The sequence below is a fragment of the Aspergillus ibericus genome (assembly GCF_003184845.1).
Source record: "Aspergillus ibericus CBS 121593 unplaced genomic scaffold BO80scaffold_38, whole genome shotgun sequence".
NCBI classification, from domain to species: domain Eukaryota; kingdom Fungi; phylum Ascomycota; class Eurotiomycetes; order Eurotiales; family Aspergillaceae; genus Aspergillus; species Aspergillus ibericus.
The window spans coordinates 193881-211890 of record NW_020292136.1 but is presented as its reverse complement, the minus strand read 5'-3'; the positions used below and the strand labels follow the sequence as shown (position 1 = coordinate 211890).

Genomic DNA, 18010 nt, shown 5'->3' with positions numbered 1-18010 from the left:
GTTGAGAATGAACCATTTCAAGCTGCAGACCGGGATTCCATTGTATCTTTATCTTCTCCTCTTGATACAATGGATCCAGTCTAGCACAACATGAGGAGCGTAAAAATAGTTATCCGCATCCACTTTGTAGTCGGACCAATGTTTGTGTGCCATGGGACACAGTTGGCATGGGATTTCGTATTGGTTACCTGTTTGGGTAAAGGGTACGAAAGCTGGTCGATTGGCCGTATGTGATTGGCTGGAATGGTAATCTGACCAGCCCCTTCAACATTGGAATATTGACGCCTTACTCGTATTCGCAGTGATGAATATATATTTCTTGAATTGAGCCTTGGTATGGCGATTCTCAATGCGATCTACTTTCTGTTTGGTGGGACTTGCCACGGGTCCACATCCGGTATCTTCGGACCCCATTTAGTGTAGGATATGGGCTGTAAGTCTAGTTTAAATGATGAGATAAGATAGCAGAAGCAGCTGTAGGAGATCTGTCTCTGGGAGGCACCGGATATTGAGCCATTCAGAGTTCAGTTCTATGAGACCCATGCCGTCCTATTTCACTGAGGCGAAATATTATGCGAGGAAAAAAATTCAACCGATTGAAGCAACAGCTCATCCTTTGGTATGGGCTCAGATTGACTCTCCCTGGCTTACATGCAGGTACCCTTGGCTGGATTTGTCGGAGGGATTGGCAAGAGGCACCAGCAACAGAGCCCCCGGATGCTCACTGGCCTTGTTGATGCGTTTCTTCTCCAGCCACATAATAATCCCAGCGCCTGCGGCAACCAGACAAGCCAGACACACAAAGAGGCCCGTAGTCCAGCTAGGTCGGTTAAACCGATTCATGGCCCACATGCAGACCGCCAGACAAATTTGGAACACGGAGTTCAGCATGTTCCCCCAGACCACCACGTCCATCTTCCACCGTGGGGTGGGATGTCGGGGGTCGGTTTCGTGGTCAGTGGTGCTCGGTAGGGCCCCGTCTTGTCTCCCCAGGAGGAACCAGTTGGCATGGATCTCCGCTAGACGGGCCAGCCCTCGTTGATGGGTGCGGGGAGACCGAGCTAAGCGCCAGCGGCACCACTGGAACAGGTCTCGGATGCGCCATGGGGCTAGTCCAAAGCCCGTGACACAGAACAGGGCGTTGAGGATCTGGGAATCGATCTCGATCCAGATGCGACGCGACGAGTTGGGGCTGTTGCAGCTGGGATGACACATCGCTGGGGCGGCATTGCATAGTAAGAGAAAGAGCATCCCGCCCCAGGCAATCACGTTCAGCCCGTAGATCGTAATGAAAAACCCCAGCGGGGTGAAGACCCAGCGCGCGAATGATTGGACTTTGGCTGTCCGCTCGCCTGTCGCAACCATTCGGTCTGTTTTGGTGGGAGAAATCATTTGTCCTTAGATGTGTTGTAGGAGGGTAAATATGGGGGTGATAGAAAGATGTTAGGGGAGAAATCATTAGAAAAGGAATACGGTCAAACTCATTGGGCATGAAAGAGTGCATTTTTACAGCCAATGACACTTTTGGTGTGCCTGATATTGCATTACATGGTGTGTGTTGCCAATTTCCAGTGGGTCAAACTTAAATCTGGCATTCACATCTTGGCTCCCTCTTAGGCTGCCCTGGATTATGCATAAATTTCGACCCACTGATTCTATGATTACCAGCTGCCTTGCGGAGAAATCCCAGCAGATGCATCCAAAACACCTGGCAGTGCATGATTGGCGTTCTCACCATCATATAACTACTTTGCTCAGCTGAGTCACATCCTGCAGGTAACACCCATGTGTTGCCTAAAAGGGCGCCACCTGTATGCAGTAAGTTGCCAACACATTTCATTTATAACTACAAAGTATCAATATTCTATATCACATAGTTTCTCAAGTAGCCAATAAAGGCCTACACCCAACAATATCTTTAGTCTACATATACCGATCCCAAATCAACGCCGCGCTAGCCGCAATAGCCATGGAGGTTTCGAAAGCCGCCACCCGCGTCCAATTGCCGCCATTGCGATACATCACCCAAGCAGCCACCAGGCGCGAGGGTACCGAAGAGACCATGATAGCCGTATCTCGCTGGTAGGTCGAAATCAGATAGTATGTTCCCAAAGCAAGAGAGGTCAAGCTAAAAATGTGATGCAATCAGCAATCCACATGTGGTTTGGGTAGAAGCTATAGATACTGACCCGATACATTGAACCGCGCCTTTAGGGGTTCCCTCCAACGAAGAGCCCTTGAAGTTTGCTACTGACGATGGGTATAGAATGCTGTAAAATGCATTTCCTAGGAGGAAAACGCCTTGGGCGGCGAATACAGCACTGGAGACGCCGCCCATGCGGAGACCAAGGTTTGTGAAAGACATGATATGAACCTTTTCAGATTTAGTGAGTTGCGATATTCAAGTCGCCAGAGCTGATGCTTTGGGATTTTAAGAATTCGGGGTTTTGTATCAAGGGGTTCGCATTGCTATCCGGTTTGTTCCGACCGCCTGACGAGTCTCAGCCTCACTGCGGCCCGGTAAAACATACTAAGCCTAAGCTGTTACGGACTAGTTTCATTCTCGTGTCGAGGCAAGTAGGCCACAGCAGTCGTGCACTTGCCCGGAGTTCATACACCTGCGTTTGATAGCACGGAGTACGAATATATCAACTACGAAAGACAATTATCAGACAACCCTCTACCCTCTAAATTCAACGGTGAAGCACCTGCATAGCTAGCATCTTACTTAGCGGGCTCGATCAGGTATAAGAATATGAATTGAATTGAATTGAATTGAATACCCTCTAAATTCAGAATACTCCTAGTAAGTTTGCCTGACTGGGTTCAGCCGGCTTCTGATCGATGTTACTGAGGCTGAGAGCCCACTACTGTTCCATTGGAAAGGAAATTAATACAAAGTTCGCCTGTGACATAGCAGCAAAGTAGAAACCGTCATCTTTACTATTGGTTGCGAACTTCTGCGCACGAACGATCGAGTATTATTGTAAAACAGTATCAAGAGGAAGGGCGTTGAGTTTTCTACACAAGAGTAGATTTGTTACCATATACGTCCGGACTCACTCATGTCCTCAAAATGTGGCTACTGACGAAGCGTGATAAATTTTGCAAGCGATAAGCACTTGGATGTTGCGAACCCGCACGGTAAAAAAAGGGCTATGCTTCACAGCGGTTGAAGGCTGGTATATTCGCTATACAATGTCTTATTGATAACTAGCTTGCTCTACAATATCTACTGCTATTACCCAAAGCCAGAAGCAGCTTTAACAGCGAGTAGCTATGCAATTAGCATTACGACAGCTTTCCTTATAGTTCTCAGTCCCGTTCTCTGAAATCATCTAATTCATTCACAACATCTATTAGAGGTAACAAACCCCGTGAAACGATCAAAAGACCAAATAAGTATATCCCTCCACCAACCCTAAAACCCTCCAAAGTCCACACCAAAACCCTCACCTCCACGCCCACCCTCCAACCACGCCCTCCTCACCACCTCCCCAGCCCAGCTCCCAAACAACCCCTCCGCAACATCCACCCTGACACACGCAAACCTCACAAAACTACAATTCGGCTCGACTCTCGGATCCAACAACGCCTGATACCACACCACGGCGTCCCTCTCCCACGCGCATCCCCCAAACCCCACCACACAACAATAAAACGCCCGACTCGGGATTCCCGAGTTCACATGCATGCACGCCCCATTATCCTCCTCCATATATACAAAACCCCTCATATGACCCGGCTGATAATTCCTCCCCAGTACGGGATCATGTTACGCCGTCCCGGGTACCTTGACCGACCGTAACGCCACCCCTCCCTGCTTATTCCCCTAGGGTCAGATATCCCGTCCAACAACCCACTCTGCGTCTCAACCCTCTGATTCAATTGCCACTGCACAATAACGCAGGCAAAACATCAGATAGATTCCGCAAGGGCCCCCCGACTTTCCCCTCGTATATGAAACCCGCGGTGTGTTCGGTCACTCTGTGCTGAGTTCATGGGCCACCACGTCGAGGGACTTTGCGAGGGAAGAGAAGTATATTCCGCCTCCGACGCCGAAAAGGAGTTCGCGGCCGGTCCAGAAGGCGTTGGTGAGGTGGTGGGCGTAGTGGAGGTGGGCTGTTAGGGGGAGGTTGTTGTTGTTGTTGTTGATGGATTTGCGGGCTAGGGTGGTGGAGAGGAAGTGGAGGGTTATGGTGGGGTTGGTGTGCAGGGGGGTGGTTGTGGATGAGGGTGACGGGGAGGATGTGATTGTGGTGGCAGTTGTAGATGGAGAGGGTAAGCGGGTGAGGGATTAGCTGGAGGGTGAGGATTGGGGTGGTGGATGGGGAGGCGTGGGTGCGGTAGATTTTATGTGTGAGGGTAGGGTATAGGTTGCTGCTGCGTGGGCTTGCGAGGGGTGAAAGGGGAGGTGCTGATGTGTTGGAGGAGTTGGGGTTGGATGAAGGTGTCGAGGTGGTGCGTAGGGGAAGTTGTGGTTGGCATTGTTGGATAACCCGGATGGATAGGGTGAATGAGAATGACCAGGTCAGTGTGTAGGGCTATTGAGCAGAGATTTTAGCAATCGATACGTCCTGTATTGACTTCCGGGAAACTTATAGACATGACGATGGGAATACAATGGCCTGCGAAAACCTGGGGAATGAAAGCTGTTTCATGACATATCGTGAGCGATAGCTATAAATCACAGCCATCGATGACTACGTAAGAAAACCTCCAACACGACAAGTCTCGTGCGGTACTATCAACCGACCATGGAATGCGTGCGGTCTGACTAAGATGAAAGAGCTAAAGAGAGCTGTCATGTTATCCGCACGCACCTTATACGAAGTTTGGATTCGCCACTGCTACCCCTCTATTGAAAGCAAGAGATTTAGGTTGCATTCCAAACTGCGCAGCAAGAGGTTTACAGTAATAGGTGGCTAGATTCTGCTCGAAAGAAAGTCAATGGCATTCCGAGGTTGCTGGTCTAGACATAGGGATTCGCAGTAGAGGTAGTTTCATGGCTGTGTCTCCTGCGCAATGATCCCGCTTTCGAGCGCATCAGAGGTTACTCTGCAACTGACCGTCCCCGACACTTCAATGCTTCATATCATTCAACTCGTGGTAGGAAGTGCGGCATGAGAAGTGGTATCATGCTTCATGCATACAGTATACAGGTTTACAACATGTATAGTACCTTACATGCCGTATTTTTTAACAAGGCCGTTTGCCACCCATCCTCCTTGAGACTCCCATCGATCGTGGTATACATTATTCCATGAAGCGATGTTCAAACCGCCTTTATGCGTTGAGGACCACAGCTATCACTTCGGAGAATGCGTCAACGTAGATAATCGCCGCTTCAGGACCCGATATTCGTCAAAAGAGTTTGAATATGCTTCCAGAGCATACCGGGCTTTTTCATCCAACGGGGCGTCATCCATTCCTGGGTGGTTGTCTGGGGTATGGTGACAACATGGAAGACACAACTCAGTCTGCTCTCTCAAAACATCTTCGGGATCGCGATCATCCTCATCGGTTCGAGCCCATCGAGCGTCATCTTCGGTGCGATATGGTATGGAGGCGAATTTGCAGATGTTGAGGTCGGAAACATAGGAGGTGCTTCTGCAAAGAACAGGGCTAGCGGCCAGGGCAAAGGATAGTGGTTCCTGCCCACGACCAATCAGATTTAAAGACTTCTTCAATGACCAAGGCATTCTGAACGATTCGTGCGAGTCAGTTGTCGGGAGGCTGGCAGCAGATGTGGCTCGATACCTTGCTTCATATAGGCCTCGGTGTTTACAAATCGGGGACATTCCACGATAAACCTTCGACCCAAAGCTGATGAACCCCGCCCGAGGGATGATAGGCGTACAGCCACAGGGGTTGACCCAAGCCAAGCATTCCCGCACAAATCATGATTCATGGCCGGTAGGGGTCTGTATGGTAGCGGCCAGACGCAACGGTGGTTCTCGATGACAGGAGAGGGGGTGACCTCGTCGTAAAAGTGTCGGGAAATCCCGACCGCACATCGGCAGGTCTAGATCCCTTGTGCAATCCACCGGCTGAGGCTCCCTCTCAGCCGAGCATATTCCAACGTGTGGCCGACGAGACTTGGTAGTAAGTGAACGCGGCTCGCTGATTGGGTGGCTGACGTTTCCGGCCACCCAGGACGGGCGCTGGTTGGCTGGGAAACCTTAGCAGCCGGACGCGTCCCCGGACGATGGCAGATGTCACCCCATGGTTGCAGCCCTGCGATGAATGGCCTCGTCGGCTATTCTGGCGCCCGCTGTCATGTTCCTTCCCATCTTAGTAACCCGGCTGTCCCGGGCGGCTGGGCCATGTAACCCACTGGCTGCTCCATGTCTCCACCTCTCCGCAACCGGGGAACTGTCTCGACGGGGTCTATCTTCTCAATGGTTCTCCAATCAATGGCGGATACTATATCACGCGTGGGGCATAGTCCCGTGTTCTGAGGTGGTTAGCTGGCATGACAGCTCGAAAGCCTATCAGTCGAGGGAACGCATATAGTGATGAGGTATCCAGATGTCGACATTTGCCATCTAGATAAGGGGCTCAAGTCGCGCCGTATATAGGCTTGTTGCCATCAGAGTGATTCCTGATTGTCCAGCGAATTCCAATGACCGATCACTGACATTCATTGCCACGTCTCATTCCGTCTTACTCCCAGGCGAAATGCTCCGCCCACAATCAGCCGTTCGGGATGATCTCGTCATCGAAGAGGACGCCAAAGTCAATGTTGATTACCTCGCACATTCCTGGACATACGAGGACATGTGGGCCACTCGACGACACGTCCGTCAGATCAACCAGGGAAGTCTCGTCAGATGTCGCTTCGAAAATGCGCTGTGGAGAGCCTGGCGGGCATCCAGCCGGCAGTCCGTCCGGATGCCAGCGGCAGTTATCGCCTGGTTAGTTCCATTCATATACCACCAAACCAGTATTGACAATGTACAGGGATAAAGACAGTGACATCACTTGGCTCTATGGCCCATTGAAGTCGAGCAGAAAGGCCACCCCCGACGGTTCACCCTCGCCGCAAAGTCCCAGAAAGCCATCCCTGAAGAGAAAGCCAAGCGTATGGGAGCTGACAGACTTGCCCACACTACCGGATGATTCTACAAAGTCCCTGCTCGGCCGCGTATGGAATATTACCATCAAATCAGTCCCTAGCGTGAGTCTGCTCACCCTGCTATCCCTTCAATTCAATACTGAATGCCTATAGAGTATCCTCAGTTCGCCACAAAGGTGGAATAAGCGACAAAAATGCCGAGTACATTTCGAAGAACAGGTTCAGCAGTGCCAATACGCCCGTGATGACCGATGGACTCGAAACTATAATCCCTATCTCTTGGAACACACTACAGTTCGAATGGACGCCTTTCAGACCCAAACTATCGAACCCTTACCCTCGACCTATCTGACGGGCTTCGAGACGTTCGAGTCGACTGATTCGACACACTGTCAGTCAGTTTTCAACTTTCTCGAAGAGCTGGAGTATGTCCTCTCCGTCTTGGTTCTTCGTCCTGTCGTTCGACCGAGACTGCCTTCTCAGTTACAAACATGAGCTGATTGCTGGATAGTCAGAATATTTGATGTCGCTGATACAATAGTGTTTAATATCCGATGCGTGGGGAAGAGTAGATTAGATGATACACGACGCAGTATTGAGGGTTACACCGATTATCTTAGTTACAACCTTGTATTTGTCTTGCTAGCGTCAGAATACTTTCTTATCTCACACTAACAGAACGTCATACATAACATAATCAAATCGCTTCAATCTAAATATACTAACGCATCTCGTATGGCGACTGATAAGTCCGACCCACGAGCTTCGACGTCTCAGCTGAATCCATTTCATGAGGAACATTCCCCCCATCGACCCTACCATACGGTTCCGCAAACCCCCTATTATCAAAATCCGGACGATAACCCCCCTGCGCCATCTCCGCAGGGTTTCCCATCCTTCGAACCGGCTCGTACGGCGCATACGGCTCCCTGATCGGAACCGGGACTCTGCGATTCCTTTGCTGCAGCGCGAAAAAGATGCCCGCACCGATTAACGCCACGGCAGCCACGCACCCGACCACAGCGCCGATGATGACGGCTTTCGAAATGCCCTTGTCGCTCTTTTTCTTGGACGTCGCGCCACTAGACTTCCCGCTGCTAGCACTGGTGCTGTTCGTCGATTTGCTCTCCGGCAGGAGCAATTTCGAAGTAAACACGTTGGCCGCATTCCAGGTATTCTCAAACGACGGATCATTGTTGTACGTGCTCTCCCCCCAGTCCGATCCACAGACAGTATGGTTACTCGTGCCATTGCATTGCTCTGCCACGGCCACGGCCGTGTCCGCTAACAAGGGTGTAATCCGGTCCGCCCAGTCCGGCATTAGGTTTGCCACGGACGCAAGGCACAAGGCTAGGAATCCCTTGAAGGGAAGAGCAGAGAGGGTGGATTGTTCGGCTGTTCCAAGGCTGGAACTGTCTGAGCCCACTTCCACTAGGATGTCGTTGATGAAGAATGTGTCCAGCGTGCTGTTGAGTAGGCCTTCGGTCCGGTTGAGCCATACTTCCGACTTGGTCTGATTCATTATCAGTATCTCACTCATCCAATATACTGGTAGAATACTAACCGCCTGATACATATGCGCCGCACCACTAAGGTACAAGCCATACGCCCACGTCCACCGGGAGGTACTCGTGGCCGCACAACTCGACGCATTCGCCGTCTTATTCGACACCATCTCACTCACCGACCAAGCCGTGGTATTCACCATCCCATTCGTCTCACTCCACGACCACGCACTATCCGCATACTCCGCGTACGTCCCCTGATCAGAGCCCGAACTGGCCGCCGCAATGCGCGACACCAGCTGAAAATACGCCCCGTTGTCGAACCAGTCGAATTGCGTCCCATGTTCGTCGCTCTCATCATCATACAAGCCCCCATGGCACACCGAACCCTGGTCGATAGTGAGGTCGAGGGTATACGCGACCTTCTTCGCATACGCCAACCAGGACGAATTGCTCGGAGTTCCGGGAAAGTCCACCTCGGCGGCCGTCACGGCAGCGAGACCCCAAGCGACGAACTCGCTAGTCAGGACATCGACTTCTTCCCAGACGCCGCTGTAGATGGTGTCGGATTGGTTGTGCATGCGGGCGATGATGTGTTCGTTGTAGGTGGTGTTTTTGGTGGCGTTCCAGTAGGGGATTAGTGACATGTAGAGCATTCCTTCGGGGTAGCCGGTGGAGTAGATGGGGTTGATGGTGCCGTTAAAGTCGGCGGTGCTGAGGAGGTTTTGGAGTTGGGTGGCTGCGGCGGTTTTGATGGTGTCTGTGTTGGCATCAGCATACGTTGTTACTTCGTGAAGGGAAGGGTGGGGAATACCTGTTTTGGTGATGTTGAAGTCGATGGCTGAGACGCAGCCTGCTAGGAGCAGGGCGTGCCAGCTTAGTTGTGTGATACTCATAGTGGAAGTTCGTGAGGATCCCAAGGATGAAGATGATTGACAATTGAATTTCGCCAGACGGCAACGCACAATCTTTTATATTCGTGTCATTGCGTGCTGAAGTCTCAGCCTTGTGCTGACAACCTCAGCCTCATACAACTTTCCTACTAGCAAGGATATACCATGTAGCGCGATACTACCAGGCGCATGGTGGTGGCTGCTCTGGTGTTCCACTGGTGTAGTGAGGGCATTGGCATGGTGGGACGTGATTGGCTGGCTCGCGTATAAAGGATCATGAGGAAGGGCTAACGATCTTGGATTGGCTTAGTGGGTGGGTCTGTGACTACTAGATATGTCTTGTCAGCATGTATTATTTATCAGCCAGCTAGGGTCTGACTTGGGCGTGATGGCTGTGCGGAGGCTGTTCATGTCAGGGTCTGGTGAGAATTGGCTAATGTGGTCAAGCTCTGATTGTCGTGGTTTATTTTGGGTATCTCGGGTAGATGCCGATCCGACGGTTCATTTCATTTCACATTAGTTTCAACGCAGGTTTGTTCTCCTCTGGATTATCGGTTAGTAGTATGCTTTGTGGTAAATAAATAGATCCGTTTTACAGGAGTGGTCATGGTATACCATATGTTGTTAAAGTGGGTAGACAGTGCTGAAGTTGCTGGTCAAATCGCTGGACTGATCTGGAAGGTAGCAAGAGGTAAATAGATTGACGTTACTGATGATCTTAGATAATCCTCCGTCGGAAGTCCGAGATGCGGGTAAATTTACTCTTCGTGCATCAATTATGTCCCGGTAGCCTCATGCTTCTCGAGAGACACTGGGGTACGACTTACAGAATGAGAGGGATTTAGGGCTCGAGTACTATTTTTAGTCGTAGTTATTACTTTTTTACTGCAATTATACAGATCTATTCCTGATGATCCTTGGAGCTTTGACCGAAGCAGCCGCCTACTGTAATCCTTCTCCGAGTACAGGCTGGATATCTAACTGGGTCTAGATTACCTAAAGAGCCACAGCCTAACCGTCACAGCATACATGAACAAAGGTATCCGGTCCATCGCCACGTATAAATCCCAAATAAGTATGATCACATGTCCCTGCCCATAACATAACATCACGGGTATGTCAAACAAAACCAACCATACCCCAATTGAAAACAACAGAGCCTACCACTACATGACAGCAGGCCGAGAATCGAAACTATATTACAAAAATATTCCTTCCCCCCCCCCAAATCACTCACTCACAAAAACCCATTCACAACAACAACCACAACCCCCACCGCCGTCAACACCCCCCAACCCCTCCCTTTCACCCCGATCGCCGCCCCCGACACCACCCCCTTCCCCCCCGCCGTCGTCCCATTCCCCCCATACCCCGTCCCATTCCCACCCCCATACCCATACCCAGTCCCATTAACCCCCATATCCGTCCCCTCCACAGCCTCCGACAACCTCACATGCAAATCAAACTCCCTCGTCACCACCGGTCTATCCTCCCTGGTGACCGAACTAAAATACACATTCCCCTCCGCAGCGACATACAAATACGCCGCTTGAAAGAACGGCCTTCCTAACACAACAACACCCGTATCCATGACCACGCACCGCTCCCCGGCGGGTATCAAATCCCCCCAGATCGGGATGTCGAATTCCGGATACGCCTCCTCGGTGGGGTTGAAGATGATGGAGATGTTCCGGTTACACCAGGATAGCGAGGGGACGGTGATGGTTTCGGAGGTGAAGTTTAGGAGGGCGGGGAGGGGGGTGGTGCTGGATTGGAGGGTTGAGGTGCCGAAGGGGTATAATTCGGAAGAGGAGGAGGATGAGGTGGTGGTGGTGGTGTTGGGGGTGGTGTAGAGGTTTAGGGTCACGGCGGAGAGGGATTGGAGGCCGGTAGTGATGAAGGTGGAGTTGTTGGAGCTGGTTTCGGGGGTCGTTTGCCAGTGGGGTTCGTTGTAGATTCGGTTCGAGTCGTAGTTGCCGCCTAGGACGAGGGAGCCGTTCCAGTGGTTGGCGAGGCCGAGGTTGATGCCTACCGGCAGGGTGGAGAGGGTGGTGGTGTTGGTGGTGTTCGGGGAGGTGATGGTTAGGGTGGTGTCTTTGCCCAGGAGGAGGGTGTTGGAGGTGGGTAGCGGGAGCTCGAGTTCGAGGGTTCCGGTTTCTGAGCTGGGGCTGCCGGCGGAGAGGAGGGTTGCGGTCGTGGGTGTGGATGTGCTGGTGGTGGATGTGGAGGTGGAGGTTGTGGTGGTGGTGCCGAAGGCGATGGGGAGCATCTCGGCGAGGTCATTGTCGTATTGGACTTGGGCGCCCCAGGAGGCGCCGGTTGGGGAGCTGGCTGGTCCGGTCAAGGGAATGAACCAGGCGTTGTTATCGAGGGCTGACGCTGTGGTGATGGGAATGCCGCTGGCATCGATGAGGGAGATGGTTTCGACTGAGGGTGATGCGGTGGTTTGGGCGTCCGAGTCGATGGTGATTTGGGCTGTGGTGAAGGGGATGAGGGCGAGGAGGAAGAGCAGGATGGAGGAGTGGGAGCGTGATGATGCCATATTGGCCATGCTGTGTAGTGCAAGACACTGGAGGTTTCGTGGTGAAGAGTAAGAGTCAGGTCAGTGAATGGATGTAGGAAACTTCACACGCAGAAGAGGTGACCAGGGAGGATCTGTCTCCTGCATTGGCCATGTTGGTAAGGGGTACGCTCAGCGGTGTTGGAGAGGCAAAGGGGCAATCAAATCGATCTTCTCAGCTTTCTAACATGATGAAACGGTGCGTGGCTGCGTTGGTAACTGGTACTGAGAGCAAATGGAAGCTCGCGTGGACGGTGAAGTTGGGGGCGGCCCCAATTTAGCCTTCCTTCTATGGGGGCGTCTAAGCATCGGTTAGCTGGGATAGTCCACGGGTCTACCTCGTACCTGCATACTGAAGTATCCAACAGCTGATTCTGTAGCTTGTTGCGATTATTGGTGGTGGTTGAGCGTCGATGTCTATAAGCCCTAAGTGAAGCTTGAGAGCGAAAAGGAGGACAGCTAACAATGAACATCCATGTCTGCTATCTATCACCCAGTTTTCTCATATTTTAGATAGCTAATTGATAGATCCCACACTCTCTCTTTGTAAAACAAATAGAAAAAAAAAAGAGAGAAACTGGTATTCACAGAGAATACTGCAATCCAGCTAATGGTGGTTGTGGTGGTGGTCGAAATGGCCCCCGTGATGGTGTTGCACGGGACACACCGATAACGTAAGACCAGCAGCCCCGAGGAACAAAAAACAAAAAAAGATGACCTACGCAGGACTCGAACCTGCAATCTCTTGATCCGTAGTCAAGCGCCTTACCATTGGGCCAGCAGGCCAATTGATGTCTAGTTGGCAATTTATACGCTACATCAAGCAATTGTATTATGATAAGTCTCGAAAAAATCTCAACCGCCAGCGGCGTCCCCCGCGGGCAGCAACTACACCTGCGTACTACTCACCGGCCACCCATTCAACCCACTATACGCATCCAACGGCGTGGTCCCATTTAACGGATCATAAAACATGCGATCCCCGCACGTTTCCACCCCCTGGACCGTCGCACACCGATCCTGCAACAGCGCCGCGACATTCTCGCCCGCCTCGCGTCCCTCGAACCACGCGCCGTGCAGGAACCCGAAATACGGCGCGCTCGTCGCCTCCCCTGCGAACCATAATCGACCCGTGTTGGCGCGCAGATTTTGATGCATCTCGAGGGTCGTTCCCGCTGGCCAGTTGGAATAGCTGCCATAGGCCCAGGGTTCGGTGGTCCAGCGGGGATAGGTGAAGGCTGTGGGCTCGGGGATCTGTTTGTTGGGGAACATTTCGCGGAGGACTTCGAGGATTTGGTCTTTGGTTTCGTGGAGGGATTGTCGCTCGACGCGATACGCTTGTTCGTCGACTACAGTCGCGAAGAGGATGTTGGACCCGGGGAGGAAGTTCTCCGTCGAGAGGGATTGGAATACCGGGTAGTATCCGCGGGTGGTGGGCGAGGCATACAGGAAAAATTGGGTGTCGTCCGGCCAGAAGGTCTCCTCGAACTGCATGAAGATCTTGATGTAGGTGCCCATGTTGAATTTCTCGATCGCGGTCCGTTTCCAGCGAGGAAGCTCCGGATGGAAGGTCACGGCCTTGTTCTGGAGGACGCCCAGGGAAAAGGTGCAGATGGCATAGGCGGCTCGGACGCAGGTGCCGTCTTTGGTGTGCACGGTGACGCCGTTGGCGAAGTGCTCGATACGGGTGACTGGGGTGTTGAGTCGGAGGCGAGCATCGCGGACAGGATCCGTGAGGAAGGTGGCGGCTTCGTTCTCGATGATGGTGCTGTAGCCCCGGGGATCGAGGACTAGGTGGTTGGCTTGGCCGAACTGGTTGAAGGTGAGGTTCTCCCCGGCGATTCCAAACACGAGGGAGCTGGTCTCGGGCGTAGAGGCGGCTTCCCAGTCTATGCGTCCGTTAGTTGAGCGGGCAGACGGACGACATCCAGATGACAAGCAGGGTGGTTCCCCCTCTATTTCATACCCCAGCTCCACCATTCCACCGCTTGTGCGGCCATGTCATTCTTGCGCGGTCGCCAGCCGGCAAGGGCGAGTCCGGTGCGAGCGGTTTGGTCTTGGAGGTTCTGCATCAGGATTCGGCCGGCATCGCGGGCGGCGATCTGGTATGCGTCGGCGTAGACATCGAGCAGGGGACGGAAGTCGGTCGGGCCGGTCTCGTTGTAGGTTCGGATGGAGGTGTAGTTGGAGTAAGTATTTTGCAGGTCGTACTTTTGGGCCAGCGCCCAGACGGGGTTCTCGGTCGCTTCCGAGCCGAGCCCTTGAAGCTGTTGATGGTGAGCGATTGTCAGTGTATGGCAGTGCAGGTGTCATACCCAGTTGGCCCCCAGCTCGATCACATACGGCTTGCCGTTTGGATCCTTGCCGAAGTCGGTGTGCCAGACCCGACCTCCTAAGGTATCGCGGTACTCGAGAATGATGAAATCATCGATGGATGCGTTGGACAAGGCTTGCTGGTCGTCGTAAGTCGTGGTTTAGGGCACCAGGTCGGACACCTACCGCCGCGGCCACACCGGCCATGCCACCACCCCTGTCACGTCAGATCTAGTCTATCAGTAATTGTGGGGATCCTACAAGATGGCCACTGTGGTTTCGGTGCATCTGTCATCGCTAAGTGGTGTCTGTGCAACATAAGCGGAGCATGAACAAAGAAAGGTGGTCGCTAGAAGGGCGTATATGGAGATAGTGGGAGGACGCGTATGCATGGTGCTCAGTCTACAAGGAGCGAATGTGGACAGTATATATTCTCTGCATTAGATGGACTGCTTGCTATGCACTCGTAGATTCACAGGATGGATGGAAATCCCCAGGTGAAGACGGGTTTAAACACCCAACACGACCGCTGGGGACCGCTGGTCAGCCGGACAGGAGCCAGGTCAAATAGTCCGTGGCCCAAGGGGCAAAAAGCAACAATCAATAGTGTCTGCACGGAACAGCTGGGATGACCGGTGAAGGGCTGCCAAACCGCCTTGTGATCGGGACAGGCGGCCTTGGCAGCCACCTCGGGACACGTGAGCCTCCCAGAACGGCGTCGGAAGGCGATAAGCAGCGCAGCTCAACAAGGGATGTCTTAGGGATGATTCATGGGATCAACCAGATAGGAATGTCTAGGCGGGTGAGGCGGGCACGACCGTTGATTGGCCGACCCGGCCGATAGATAGCAGCCTGAGCGATAAGGAGATAAGGCACCCCGCCGAAAAGCACCGGTGCCTGGGGCCATTCCCGATGGATCAATTTTGGCAGAAAGCCCTTCGTTTATGGTTTAAGGCTTAAGCAGTAAGCTTCCCCGCATATGGTTGGACATGCCACTTCCATCCATAGTGTCATTGCTAGCCACACGGTCCCTCATCGCGATTTAACCCGCCCAGCACCTCATGTCACACACCGAATCCCTCCTCTCCAAAATACCCCGTCCCTACGCCACGGACTGCCACCATGGAGGAAAAGAAAATCGCCCACGAGGGCCCCGAGGATGACGTCCAGCTGGCCGAGATGGGCCATAAACAGGAGCTGCAACGGAACTTTTCCACCCTGTAGGTACGGCGGGAATGCCTGCGAACCTTATTGACCCGAATTAGGTCCATGCTGGGGTTGGCTTTTGCGGTGCTTAATGTGCGTATCTGCAGCAAAGTACAGTCGATCACACGTGCTCACAATATGCCGATAGTCCTGGACAGCCCTGTCCGCAAGTTTATCGCTCAGCTTGCCCTCCGGAGGAAGCACTAGTGTGGTCTGGGGTGGGTACTATTGAACTGGTTTCCCGATTGGGCTGACGATCTCAGGGTTGGTGACGGCGGGGTTCTGCAACATGTGTATTGCAGTGTCGCTCGCAGAGTTTCTGTCTGCCTATCCAACGTGAGTGATCAGACAGTGACATGGCATCGGATCGTATTGACTGGATGACTCAGGGCGGGAGGTCAATATCATTGGGTGGCCGGTATGTTTTCGCAGCGGATGCTCGTTGCCATACAGAGTACTAACAACCCGCAGCTAGTATGTAAAAAGATCTCAGTCTGCCGGACAGACTAACATCCAGTAGTATCCTGGCCGAAATGGGTCCCCATCTTGTCCTGGGTGACCGGGTGGATTAATGTGGCGGGTTGGGTATGTCCCCGCAGGATGGTCTGATCGTGGCTAACCCAGCAGGTTGCTCTGGTGGCCACCAATGCCTTGCTGTCATGCGAGTTGATCGCAGGGATCGTGTCCGCCGTGTATCCTGTAAGTGCAGTATCCCCGTCGGCGGGCTTGATGCTGATCCAGACAGGACTTTGCTTGGCAGCGCTGGCAGGAGTTTCTCATCTACGTGGGATACACGCTGCTCGCCTTTGTGGTCAACGCATTTATGAATTCGGTCTTGCCAATCATCTACCGCGGAGCATGTAAGTAGTGCCATTGAAGAGATAGAGCGGGTCATTAACTGGACAGTTACCTGGTCCATCGGGGGGTTTGTGCTTATCTGCATCACGGTGTTGGCTTGTGCCGCCCCGGATTTCAACTCCGCCTAGTATGTCTGCCGTGGGTTTGGCCGCTCATGCTGACCATGCATATAGCTTTGTGTTCTGCGACTTTGTCAACCAAACGGGGTGTAAGTTGTATGCTAGCTGGAGATGGGACAGCATCTAACAGTTGACAGGGCCTGATGGAGTGGCTTGGTTATTGGGGGTTAGCCACATCTTCCTTGGGTTGACTCAGGCTAACAGACACAGCTTCTTCAAGGAGGACTCGGAGTTACCGCATTTGTAAGGCCCATCCTATCATCACTCATACCCAACTGACCCTTGACTGAACAGGACGCGGTGGCCCATATGATCGAAGGTATTACCCCGAGGGAACTAGAAGACTATAAGATCCTATGTTGACCATGTAGAAATCCCCCAACCCTCGATCAAAGGGCCGAAGATCATGGTCGTGTGTGTCGGCATCGGTACCTTCACCGGCGCCATCTTCCTGATTGTTCTGTTGTTCGTCGCAGGCAATATGGACGAGGTGGTCAACTCGAGTGCGGGCCCCTTGCTGGAGATTCTGATCCACGCCACCAATAACCGGGCGGGAGGCATCTGTCTGCTCATGTATGACCACTACTTTGGCAACCGGATGATGGCTGATCAAGCTAGGTTACCGCTTGTGTGTTTGTTGTTTGCGACCCTCAGTGTCATGACGACGAGCAGCCGGATGATCTTTGCTTTTGCCAGGTATGCATCTTGACCCCCACAGATAGCCAGGCTAATGTCGTACAGAGATGGAGGCCTCCCCGCATCCAAGTTTTTCGCGCGCGTGCATCCCAGGCTGGGGCTCCCGGTCAATGCGCTGATGTTGACCTCGGTGGTGGTGATCATCTTTGGCTTTATCTATCTGGGGTCCAGCAGGTTAGTCATTCAATACATTCCGAGAGCTATACTAAGTAGGTAGTGCCTTCAACGCCATTGTGTCCGCCTCGGTGGTCGCACTGGATCTGTCCTACGCCATGCCGATCGCAGTGAATTGCCTGCGGGGACGGCGGACTCTGCCCGATCGGAAATGGAAGGTTCCCAATGCCATTGGATGGGTGATTGATATCGTGCGTATGCCTGTGGGTTGGGACCATAACCAGTGTTGACAGCAACAGATTTCGCTCTCCTACATTGCCCTTACCACGGTCCTGTTTTTGTTCCCGCCTGATCGGCCTGTTACTGGAAGCAACATGAGTGAGTTCTCCTGCCTGATATGTGATCGAGTACTGATGGGTTAGACTACTGCATCGTCGCCTTTGCGATCATTGTCATCATCTCGGCAGTGCAGTGGGTGGTGGATGGCCGGAAGAATTTTACCGGTCCTCGGGTGGATTTGTCATGATGCATGAGGATGATTGATCTGTGGTATTGTCATGGATCGCGGTGGGTATGCGACTGTATATAAATGAAGGCTGAATGGCAGGGCAGTCCACTGTATATTCTCGGCACTGTCCAGGTATAACTGAAACTGAAGGATAATCTTT

The 18010-nt window shown here is 52.5% G+C and overlaps 8 protein-coding genes and 1 non-coding gene across 9 annotated transcripts; 2 read left to right on the top strand and 7 right to left on the bottom strand.

Moving 5' to 3' along the window:
* Window positions 1–537: 537 nt before the first annotated feature.
* BO80DRAFT_480546 (uncharacterized protein) lies at window positions 538–1458 on the bottom strand. The gene has a single exon (XM_025723350.1). It carries the CDS (start codon window positions 1390–1392, stop codon window positions 628–630), a length of 765 nt encoding a protein of 254 aa, XP_025572473.1. The 5' UTR covers window positions 1393–1458; the 3' UTR covers window positions 538–627.
* Window positions 1459–1822: 364 nt separating this feature from the next.
* On the bottom strand, window positions 1823–2425 carry BO80DRAFT_467254 (uncharacterized protein). The gene is made up of 2 exons (XM_025722837.1): window positions 2190–2425; window positions 1823–2128 (listed from the first exon to the last, which is right to left on the bottom strand). Exons 1-2 carry the CDS (start codon window positions 2363–2365, stop codon window positions 1924–1926), a joined length of 381 nt encoding a protein of 126 aa, XP_025572472.1. The 5' UTR covers window positions 2366–2425; the 3' UTR covers window positions 1823–1923.
* A 2831-nt stretch (window positions 2426–5256) lies between these two features.
* Window positions 5257–5717, bottom strand: BO80DRAFT_495798 (uncharacterized protein; the record flags this gene model as incomplete). Its single annotated transcript, XM_025723969.1, has 2 exons — window positions 5314–5717; window positions 5257–5284 (listed from the first exon to the last, which is right to left on the bottom strand). Exons 1-2 carry the CDS (start codon window positions 5700–5702, stop codon window positions 5257–5259), a joined length of 417 nt encoding a protein of 138 aa, XP_025572471.1. The 5' UTR covers window positions 5703–5717.
* A 630-nt stretch (window positions 5718–6347) lies between these two features.
* BO80DRAFT_457645 (uncharacterized protein) lies at window positions 6348–7573 on the top strand (the record flags this gene model as incomplete). The annotated part of the gene is made up of 4 exons (XM_025722240.1): window positions 6348–6363; window positions 6701–6917; window positions 6964–7180; window positions 7232–7573. The coding sequence occupies 4 exons, from the start codon at window positions 6348–6350 to the stop codon at window positions 7571–7573; spliced, it is 792 nt and encodes a 263-aa protein (XP_025572470.1).
* A 226-nt stretch (window positions 7574–7799) lies between these two features.
* Window positions 7800–9505, bottom strand: BO80DRAFT_413204 (glycoside hydrolase family 76 protein; the record flags this gene model as incomplete). The annotated part of the gene is made up of 3 exons (XM_025718049.1): window positions 9398–9505; window positions 8643–9343; window positions 7800–8591 (listed from the first exon to the last, which is right to left on the bottom strand). The coding sequence occupies exons 1-3, from the start codon at window positions 9477–9479 to the stop codon at window positions 7800–7802; spliced, it is 1575 nt and encodes a 524-aa protein (XP_025572469.1). The 5' UTR covers window positions 9480–9505.
* Window positions 9506–9998: 493 nt separating this feature from the next.
* On the bottom strand, window positions 9999–12092 carry BO80DRAFT_504265 (uncharacterized protein; the record flags this gene model as incomplete). The annotated part of the gene is made up of 3 exons (XM_025724416.1): window positions 10718–12092; window positions 10304–10331; window positions 9999–10019 (listed from the first exon to the last, which is right to left on the bottom strand). Exons 1-3 carry the CDS (start codon window positions 12025–12027, stop codon window positions 9999–10001), a joined length of 1359 nt encoding a protein of 452 aa, XP_025572468.1. The 5' UTR covers window positions 12028–12092.
* A 658-nt stretch (window positions 12093–12750) lies between these two features.
* On the bottom strand, window positions 12751–12822 carry BO80DRAFT_t238. Its single transcript has one exon. It is a non-coding gene; the product is annotated as a tRNA-Arg (tRNA).
* A 52-nt stretch (window positions 12823–12874) lies between these two features.
* BO80DRAFT_427642 (putative flavin containing polyamine oxidase) lies at window positions 12875–14863 on the bottom strand. The gene is made up of 5 exons (XM_025720065.1): window positions 14611–14863; window positions 14536–14566; window positions 14352–14489; window positions 14003–14303; window positions 12875–13925 (listed from the first exon to the last, which is right to left on the bottom strand). Exons 1-5 carry the CDS (start codon window positions 14739–14741, stop codon window positions 12925–12927), a joined length of 1602 nt encoding a protein of 533 aa, XP_025572467.1. The 5' UTR covers window positions 14742–14863; the 3' UTR covers window positions 12875–12924.
* Window positions 14864–15296: 433 nt separating this feature from the next.
* On the top strand, window positions 15297–17997 carry BO80DRAFT_388195 (amino acid permease). Its single transcript, XM_025717079.1, has 19 exons — window positions 15297–15569; window positions 15615–15648; window positions 15704–15773; window positions 15819–15891; window positions 15945–15977; window positions 16077–16140; window positions 16183–16254; window positions 16301–16415; window positions 16462–16540; window positions 16587–16621; window positions 16670–16698; window positions 16743–16775; window positions 16827–16851; window positions 16904–17105; window positions 17151–17228; window positions 17274–17402; window positions 17446–17593; window positions 17642–17720; window positions 17765–17997. Exons 1-19 carry the CDS (start codon window positions 15472–15474, stop codon window positions 17866–17868), a joined length of 1500 nt encoding a protein of 499 aa, XP_025572466.1. The 5' UTR covers window positions 15297–15471; the 3' UTR covers window positions 17869–17997.
* The last annotated feature ends 13 nt before the right edge of the window (window positions 17998–18010 follow it).